This window comes from Rhinolophus ferrumequinum, chromosome 14 (assembly GCF_004115265.2).
Source record: "Rhinolophus ferrumequinum isolate MPI-CBG mRhiFer1 chromosome 14, mRhiFer1_v1.p, whole genome shotgun sequence".
NCBI classification, from domain to species: Eukaryota; Metazoa; Chordata; class Mammalia; order Chiroptera; family Rhinolophidae; genus Rhinolophus; species Rhinolophus ferrumequinum.
Window position 1 is genome coordinate 39,969,574 of NC_046297.1, and position 9,522 is coordinate 39,979,095.

General features: G+C 40.5%; 1 protein-coding gene and 1 non-coding gene across 2 annotated transcripts; both read right to left on the minus strand.

Annotated features, from left to right (window-relative positions):
* Positions 1-1,829: 1,829 nt before the first annotated feature.
* Positions 1,830-5,188, minus strand: RPL30 (ribosomal protein L30). Its single transcript, XM_033126165.1, has 5 exons — positions 5,082-5,188; positions 4,920-4,972; positions 4,505-4,650; positions 2,839-2,969; positions 1,830-1,934 (listed from the first exon to the last, which is right to left on the minus strand). The coding sequence occupies exons 2-5, from the start codon at positions 4,938-4,940 to the stop codon at positions 1,885-1,887; spliced, it is 348 nt and encodes a 115-aa protein (XP_032982056.1). The 5' UTR covers positions 4,941-4,972; positions 5,082-5,188; the 3' UTR covers positions 1,830-1,884.
* On the minus strand, positions 2,099-2,230 carry LOC117034238 (small nucleolar RNA SNORA72). Its single transcript, XR_004425050.1, has one exon. It is a non-coding gene; the product is annotated as a small nucleolar RNA SNORA72 (small nucleolar RNA).
* Positions 5,189-9,522: the final 4,334 nt, after the last annotated feature.

The following is a 9,522-nucleotide window of genomic DNA, read 5'->3' on the forward strand; positions in this document are numbered from 1 at the left end:
AATTAACACACTCCACAATATCCAGCTTCTTTCTTCTTTGCACTTTCCTGTCTCAGTATGGGTATGGATTATTCAATTGGCTGGAACTTCCTGCAGTCGCCTATACTTTCATTATAATAATAAGAAAACATTTAAAAATACCACCTTAGACCTTCCCAGATCTTCCTGGCTAACAGCATTTTCTAATTCTAACAGCACTATAATGGCACTTCATTACATCTGCCTCAGACCAGAATGAGTGAGGTGTTTCCTATCCACTAGGCGTTGAACTCCTTTTCTCTGAACTTCCTCATTGAAACAATGGTGAGTGCACAAAAAAAAGCACATATAAAAAGGTAAAAGCCAAATGATCTTATAGCGTATTACCACCTACGAGAAGCTCCTAGAAATCATTATTTTCTAAAATCCATTAATTCCAAAATGCTTTAGTCAAACAATCATGCAACAGAAGCACTGCAAAGAAATGGTATGTTGGAACCTACAATATTGTATTCTTTAGGTCACTATCCCTTTAGAAATGAAATTGGAACTAGTCAACCTGGAGGGACAAATAACCCAAATAGCGTGAAAGGTCAATCTGAAAAGAGAAACTGACTGAATAAGTGGAAAATAAGTTCATAAACTTCCTTAACTAAAAGACTGAATGAAACAGTTTGAACCACAGAAACAGATTAATAGCAAGAGAGACCAGAAAGTCTGACCAAGCAATTCATATCAAGATTTAAACATTTTAAATGTCCTTGGGCACACCAGTGTCTGGAGCACCTTAGGACACTTATAGATTTTCATGTAACTCTGATTCTTAACCAGAGGATACTACTTGAAAATATGGAGTGACATTTGGAGGTGTTGATACAATGACATGGAAGGAAACCCAGGAATGAGATATCCTGTAGTACTCACAGCCCTCAACAAGAACTGTCTCACTGAAAAATATCAGTACTCCCAAATTGAGAAACACTGAGTAACAGAACAACCAGTAAGAAAACTCTAGTTCATAACAGCTACTTTCAAAATTATATCCATAAGCTCAGATTAACTTCAGACACAAACTAAAACCACACAACGTGAGCCTGAAAAGAGACCAATTCCCACACTTGTGAAACTGGGAATTTGACTCACCCATAGTTGTCATGTAACTATGAGGATGTCTTCTGACTTCAAGTTCGGTAGATACCTGACTTTCTGGATAATGTACTGAAAGCATCTTCATCATCTACAGTACCACCAAAACCCTCCTGACCATGCAGATTGATTCTAAAGTCCAAAAGACATTGTCATTTCTGCCACATATACAACCTCCCTTAGAGCCAAAGCAGTCTGTGTAGGGTATACCCTACAAGCACCGTTCAACTCTGCAAATCAAGATGTGTAAATCAGTATTTTCCCCCCAATTAATTCCTCTGAATGTTCCAAAGGATATTAACAGACATGAGAAAAGGGTTCCATGAGACATACCTGGGAGATGTAATATGCAGTGACAAAATTTGGGGTGGAGAGGAACTTCATTTAATCCTTTTTGCTACTCATATTTGGTAGACTTAAGCGGGACTATAAACTGCAATTCTGGTTAAATTCTGGGTTTTGAACTTTGCTGCCACTCAAACATACTCAAATATAAAATGCCAACAATGTCCTGAGAGTGGAATTACGAAAATCTAGTACAGGAGAGGAACTCACCGCACCCCCTTTACACAAATGGGAAAATGGAAATTGGGATGTATGTAATTTTTACCCCAAAGTCTCACCACTCCTAGCTACCTCATCCTCTCTAATCCTATCTTCAGGAAAATGTACTGAAACAAAGATATAAAAATAACTGAAATGAATACAGTTTTTAAACCGAGCTCTGGCCAGTTTTATTAAAGAAAAATTTTGCATGATTTACTTTTCACCAGTCTGTTCTGGCATGCTTCTAATGATATCAGAATCACCTAGAAAATAAAACAATAATTTTACAATTCATTTAATGGTAAGTGGTAATCATAAAATTAGCAGTGGTTATCTTCAAATTATTGTACTCGCTGTGCTGCCATTTCTTGAGGTTGATCAGAGTCAGACATTTCCCACTTAAGAAGCATCACATAAATCAGACTTAGTTTATAACCAGCATTTGTAAAACCAGACCTAGGAAGAGAACTAGGTCTGGGGACACATGCTTGGTGTTAATATAGCGAATGTTTAGCCTGCACTGATTATTACAAAATCAGAACAGCGAGAATATTCGCAGTATTTTATGAATTAAAAATTCCTAAGTTCAAAACAATATGATGTGTACACCTAACCCTTGAACAACTCAGGGATTAGGGGTGCTGACCCGTGTGTAACTTCAGTTGGCCTTCTGCATACATGGATTCCCAACCACGGTCAAAACTACTGTCTTTGGTCTATAGTTGGTGAATTCATGGATGCGAAACCCATTGAAAAAAATCCGTGTATGAGTACCCGTGCAGTTCAAACCTGAGTTGTGAAAGTCAATTGCAGTTGTAGGCAATTTTTTTTCCAACCAATTTTACCTGTTTTCAAGGAGCCAGTAAGGATTACTTACTTCTGTGTCACTTGATTATTCTCCCTTTTCATAATTTCACCTTTTACTAAGCTCCTAGATCATTTCTTAGGTGCTTCATCAAATGAAATTCATAATCTCATAGTAAAAAAAATTCACTTATAACAAAGCCAGTGTACTAACATTTATTATCAATTCTCTGTGAAATAAAACTATAGGATATTCCTCAATATATCCAAATTCTCACCATGAACTCAGGACCCAAAGACATTTGTATAGCAAATATATGTATTACATTATAAAGGGATAAAAAATATGACTTAACATCATACCTGGATCAATGATAGCCAGTGTGCATACTCTGTAGTATTTTCCACACGCTGTGCCCAACTCAATATTATTGCCACTGTAGTGATGGACACCAGTCTTGGCCAACATGGCGTAGTACTCTATTTCAGATTTCCTTTGGAATCAAAAGAAGGCAAATAAATGAATGCCATACCAAGTAACACACTAAATGTTACTACTTCTCTAATTAGAAATATTGGTGAGGCCTTTCAACAGTAACTAAGCCAGTTATTACTCTTAAAAACATATTATCATATCCATTAGCCAATACAAATCATCCTCTCCTTGGACCCCTTACAAGAGATGAGACAACCAGCAAATATTTACTCAACACCTACGTTTAAGACAGTATCTATGTTCATTTGAGTAGGGTGCAAAACAAAAGCATTACTTGCTTAGCATTTACTACATACCGGACATTTTACATAAAACACCGTAACAACCGCTAATGTATGATATACTCCATTTTTTAAAAAAAAAAAAAAACTAATGAAGAAATTGAGGCACAGAAAATAAGGGGAAGATCCAGAATCTGAACCATGTTATCTTTAAAAAATAGTCCATTTCTATCACCCTCTGATGCTCTGAATCCGAGATGGGGAGTGGTATTACTCACCCCGAGTTACTGTTTGTGTCAAATGAGTAGGTAGATATTAATGGTTTTATGAATTTGAAGTGAGTTCTAACAGAACTCTGCCGCTATTCAAAGTGTGCATCCACAGACCAGCAGTAGTGTCACAAAGTACTTATTAGAAACACATCATCCCAGGCCCAAAATCAGAACCTGCATTTTAACAAGCTCATTCACGTGATTGTGTGCACATTCACTTTAGAGAAGCACTGCTATGGAAGGTAGGCATGAAAGAAAGGTTTGAAGTAAGACCAAACTGTGGGATATGAGGGAGGTGAGAACACTCCAGAAATACAGACACCCTGTAAAATTCTGTGAGCCAGTTATACATTATCATAGAAAATCAACGTGGGTGGGTGGGGAAACTGATTACACAGCTTATATCCTGTAATGTCCAAGTTTCGTTAACTCATTTACAGTACCCACTAAGTTCAATTTTAAAAGTCAAACAAGGGGCAACCAGTTAGCTCAGTTGGTTAGAGATTGGTGCTGATAACACCAAGGTTGCTGGTTCGATCCCCACATGGGCCACTGTGAACTGTGCCCTTCTTAAAAAATAAAATCAAGCAAACACTTTGGCTAACAGAATTGACATAATAGGATGAATTAGGTGATACTATGAAAGCCTGTAATTCCTTTGCTACACTAAAACAAGTTCATACAATTAAACGCTTTTAAAGCATCTCAAAGCTAAAAGAATGACCAAAGGTAGGACACAAAACACATGGAAAAACAAATTACATGTCTATGCTTCCTTCAAACTTTTGACATTCTGTGGTTTTTTACCCTTTTTGCCACATCTATCCATAAGATAAACTTACACAAGGAGAAAACATAGGGGGGAGGGAATCAAGAGACAACCACAATAGCAGCCTTAAGTCATTCTGCAAATGTTCATTTGTAATACAAATTTTATGTAAAATCGAGTTCATGCTACCCATGTTGCAAGTTTACACTCTGGATATTCGTTCAGGATGAATTTGCAGTGGATGATACACACTTCAGGTTCTTTCCATTACCTCAAGGCTGGACAGTTGTTCGCAAGGATGACCAGTTTCGCTTTGCCTTGTCTGATCATTTTCAGAGTCTGCTTGTATCCCAGCACGTACTTTCCACTTTTCATAACAAGTTGGAGCCTAGAATTGATCGACTCCAGCGACTTTTTCTACAAGAAACAAACATTTAACACGGACCTGAAGGCCTTGTTTGTAACCACCTGAAAACTGGATCTAGCTTTCTGGAAGCCTAACTAACCCCTTAATAAAAGCTCCGAAGTCGAGGATCCCAAGTCATTGAGAGGGCCTCTCGGGGTCCTTTTAGGACCCTCCAAATGCCACTGGGCATGCTGTCTCCCCAGCGTGCTCAGATCTGCCCGCCCGGTTCAGACTCATCTCCACGTGAAATCGACTTCCTCCCCTGGCCCGCTTCACTCACCGTCTTCTTTGCGGCCACCATCTTCCTGCCTTAGAAGCGGGACAGCCCCCAACCTAGAACATACAGAGAACAGGACAGGAAGTTTACGACCGGGGGTCCACACGGCAACCCGCTGGGCTCCCCGCGCTGCCTAAAGCTCTGTAACTCTTGGAGCCCACTCACCAAGAGCAGCCGCCAAGATGGCCGGGGAGCGAGAAAGGAAAATGTTCCCACAATGCAAAGCTCTTCACGGTGCGGATGGGATTCCGGGACCGGAAGCGGAAGCAAATCGCAAGCAGAGAAGGCGTGGCAAGAAGAGAAGGGAGGCCGCCGGTTGCTATAGATACCGCGAGTTAGAACGGCGGTGGCCCTGTATGCTTATCCCTGCTGCGAGCTTAAACCTTTCCACGGTGTTACTTTTTTGCTTCCAGCTGCGAATTGAAGAACCGAGGACTGTCCAGCTGGGCGGGAGAAGGTGGAGAAGCTGACTGAGGCGGAGGCGAGAGGAGCGGTGAGAAGAGGCAGGGACGGCTGGACCGTGGTCTTAGTGCTGCTGAGCTCATCTCTGCCCCACGCCCCGGCTCTGGGAGAGACCGGGAGCACTCCGGTGCGCCTGCGCTGTCGGGTCTACTCTGCCATCAGTGACGCCTGGGCTCAAGTAGCTGTGTGCACTCTCCTGCTCTCGCCCAGGTTGCGCGTCCCTCGGAGAAGGCGCCCGTGCTGGCTCCCCCAAACTCACCTCTCTTTTGACCCTGTTAGTGTCAACTTGTAAGCCGAATTTGCACAACGAGAGCGATAAACAGGTCTAATTTAAAAAATCTTTTTGTTGGGAAAGTTGGACCTTGATATAAATGTTCAGTGACGTACCGTGAAAGTACCCCCCACAACCACCACCAAGGAAAAAAAAGTAAATTTACCCAGTAGGTAAGCTGTTTCTGCTGTCATTACGCCCTGGGGAAGGTCAGGGAGGAGGAGGAACCAAGAAAAAAAGGCTGTGAACTGTGCCGGGAGCTATGCTACACAGTGTGGACCAAAAAGGGCGTTCTTTGGTAAGGAATCTCACAGGGTGATCTGATCATAAATTCCTAACTGGGCAGGTCATGGTGGGTAGTCACATCTCAGGCTATAACTTTTTTAGTTAAAAGTTTTAAGCCAGTTCTGTCCATTGTTCTTGTGCATCTAGGTTAACACACCTTTAAAATATTAGAAGTAATCCCCCTGGAAGAGGGTATTAACCCTCAAGAGAGCACATAATCTTGTTAACTGTCTTGTATCCAATCCCTGCCTTGCTTTCGCCAATCTTCCTTACATCTCATCCTTAATTTCAAATTCATAAAAGCAGCTGCAAAACCATTATTTTTGGGAGCATTTGAGGTCTTGCTCCCAGGCATATGTTGTCAGTTTGGTTCAAATAAACTCAAAACTTTTGTACAGGTTTAGATGTTCTTACATTAACAACTTTTTATTTGTTTTGTCTAACAATCACAAAAACTTGCTTGAGATAAGTAGCATTTTTATTCTCAAGTTTACATATCTAGTGTATTGTCAAAGCTAGGGCTGGTACCAATACCCAGGTGTACCATAGGTCACCTCAAAGTTTATTCAAATGTATGCCCCACTTTGACATGAAATTAACCAAACAAGTAGAGTTAGATTATCATACTATTTGCTTGCAGTATGGTCTCTGTGGCAACTACCCAACTTTTGTGTGGTAGCACAAAAGCAGCTGCAGACAGTATGTAAATGAATGAGTGTGGCTGTGTTTCAATAAAGCTTTATTTACAGAATTAGGCAGCTGGTTGTATTTGGTCTGCAGGCCACAGTTTGCTGACCCCAGTGTCAGAAGTTTACTATTACTATTAAAAATACCCACTTTCAGTTACAGAGACTATCCTTAGTCTAAAGAGATGTATGTTGAAGTATTTACAAATGAAGTATGATATCTGCAACTTATTTTCAAGTTGCTAAAATAGGTGTATATAAACAGGTAGGTAGGTAGAGCAAATGCAAGAAAGTGTTAACAACTGTTAATTTTAAGTGGAGAGTATACCGGTGTTTGTTGTACTATTCAGCTTTTTTTTTTTTAATTGAGTTTTTTTGTTTTTTTGTTTTTAATTTTATTGGGGAATATTGGGGAACAGTGTGCCTCTCCAGGACCCATCAGCTCCAAGTCCTTCAATCTAGTTGTGGAAGGCGCAGCTCAGCTCCAAGTCCGGTTGCCATCCTCAATCTTTAGCTACAAGGGCGCAGCCCACCATCCCATGTGGGAATTGAACCAACAACCTTGTTGTTGAGAGCTCACGCTCCAACCAACTGAGCCATCTGGTCACCCCTCTGGAAGCTCAGCAGCAGCTCGCTGTCCACAATCCAGCCATGGAGGGCGCAGCCCACTGGCCAATGTGGGAATCGAACCAACAACCCTGTTGTCCAGAGCTTGCACTCTAACCAACTGAACCATCTGGCTGCCCCACTATTCAGCTTTTTGTACGTTTGAAAATCTTAATACTAAAAAGTTGAGAAATGTATATGCTTTGAGAAAGGACTTTGCCATCCAGACATTATTTTTTCTAGATGCTAGTCTTGTCACATTCAGGGTGATCTTGAAGGAATACAGTTAATTGTGATAGCACAGAATTAACATAAGGCTTTCCTTTGGTTTTCCTTCATCAAAATCTCTGCTCCAAGTTTCTGAGAACTCTGCAGACACCTCCATTTACTGTGCTTCTGGTTTTTACTTGCTATGAACATTAAAAGTGACAGGCTGCATTCCCTTTTAGAGCAAATACTAACAAGTTCATCTGATATTCGTTGGTTCAGTACACTAATTCATATCCTCATTGTTAAACAGTTACAACTATCAGATTCATTTTTCATCAACTATTACTTATTCAGTGCCCATTAGTAATTTGGAACTCTATTTGTGTAACTCAGCCTTCACATTCTTAAGTCACCCTGGACCTTAAACATTCTCACAAATATGGTGCAGTGAGTGAGGGATGGTGAATCCCAGTGAAAAGACCCTGTAAACTCAGTGAATGTTAGGGTCCTTTCAGCTAACCACACACACATACACCTATACAAGAATTCTCAACCCTTAGAAGACAAGAACGAATGAATGCTGCTTACTCATCTCTACCTTTTTTGCCTTCACAATAAAAAAGAATCAAATATTTCTCCTATACACTTTTTGTTCAGACTGGGAATGCTCCAGAGTATACTGAATTAAAAATAGGCCAGATAGGGCCAGCCTGGTGGCTCAGGCAGTTGGAGCTCCATGCTGCTAGGCTGCCGATTTGACTCCTACATGGGCCAGTGGGCTCTCAACAAGGTTGCCGGTTGTACTCCTCGACTTCCGCAAGGGATGGTGGGCTCTGCCCCCTGCAACTAACAACAGCAACCGGAACTGGAGCTGGGCTGTGCCCTCCACAGCTGGGATTGAGGGGACAACAACTTGATTTGGAGGACGTCCTGAAAGTACACACTGTTCCCCAGTGGAGTCCTGTACCCCTTCCCCAATAAAATCTCTAAAAAAGAAAATAGGCCACATACATGATTTCTCCTATTTTTTTAAAGCCATTTCTTCTGTACAAGGAAGCATATTTTTTTTATACTCTTGGATACAAAGAACTCAGAGTACTTTAGTCACAATTCTACTGTGGAAGAGTACTTAACCACTTTTGGAAAGTGGGAGTGTCTATAAAGCTTGGTCTTTGGGTTATTTTTTATTTCTTAGAGTCAGTTTTTGAAATTTTAGTATAAATGGGCATCCTGTGTTCCTAAGTGTCCACAAAAGTATGACATTTTACATATTATTTTCAATACTTTGAAAAGCCTGCCATGTACTTTTATCCCTCATAAACCTGTAATGCACAGGCTAAGACATCAATGTGTTTTGCTTTTAACCAGAATTAATCAATACTGTAACACTGCATGTCATGCTGATCAGAAAATGTCACTACTTAATGGAGAAATAGATAATAAATGTAAATTTGTAACAACGTCAAAACATGAGTATGTCTAAGAAAAATGATAAAAGGAGTCCTTAGAAGTGAAAAGATTTATGAACTACTGCCTTCAAAATACAACACATCAAGGTCTATGAGCCTTTGAAATCACAGTATCGGTTATAATCAGGTATTATCAAGATAAGACTAAAGGAATAAGAAAGGACAGGTAAGAAGCAGAATGGTGAGGGAGAGAGAAGGAAGGGGAGGCATATGTATGTTAGTGTAGACACTTTTGTAAGCAACAGAAACAAATTAGCTCAGTTAAGCAGAAAAGGAATTTATTTTGTAGTTCACCTAATGAACAAGAAGCCTGCAGTGGAGAGCAACATGCAGATCTGCCTATTCTGGTCATGGGAGAAGCAGAACTATTCATTAATCTCTGGTGTAGAGCACAGGACATAGAGCAAACCACAGGACAGCACCCCACACTTCAAAGGTGTTTAATCTTGGCTGGTGCCGTAACAGTGTTTAATGTGCCATTCCATCACTCTAGGTTTAGCTTCTGGATGATGAGATATATGGAGAGACCAGTAAATCACAGAAATGAACCTATTCCCTTAAAGTGAGTTCTTTGATAAGTAAAGTGAGTTCTTTGATAAGGTACAAAGCTGAATGTA

Bases quoted from the DNA above. Each gene is read 5' to 3' on its own strand.
- RPL30 (XM_033126165.1), bottom strand. From the start codon at position 4,940: ATGGTGGCCGCAAAGAAGACG. The intron at 4,651-4,919 runs GTGAGTGAAGCG...TGTTTCTTGTAG, and splicing joins TGGTGGCCGCAAAGAAGACG to AAAAAGTCGCTGGAGTCGAT. The intron at 2,970-4,504 runs GTAATGGAAAGA...TTGATTCCAAAG, and splicing joins AACAACTGTCCAGCCTTGAG to GAAATCTGAAATAGAGTACT.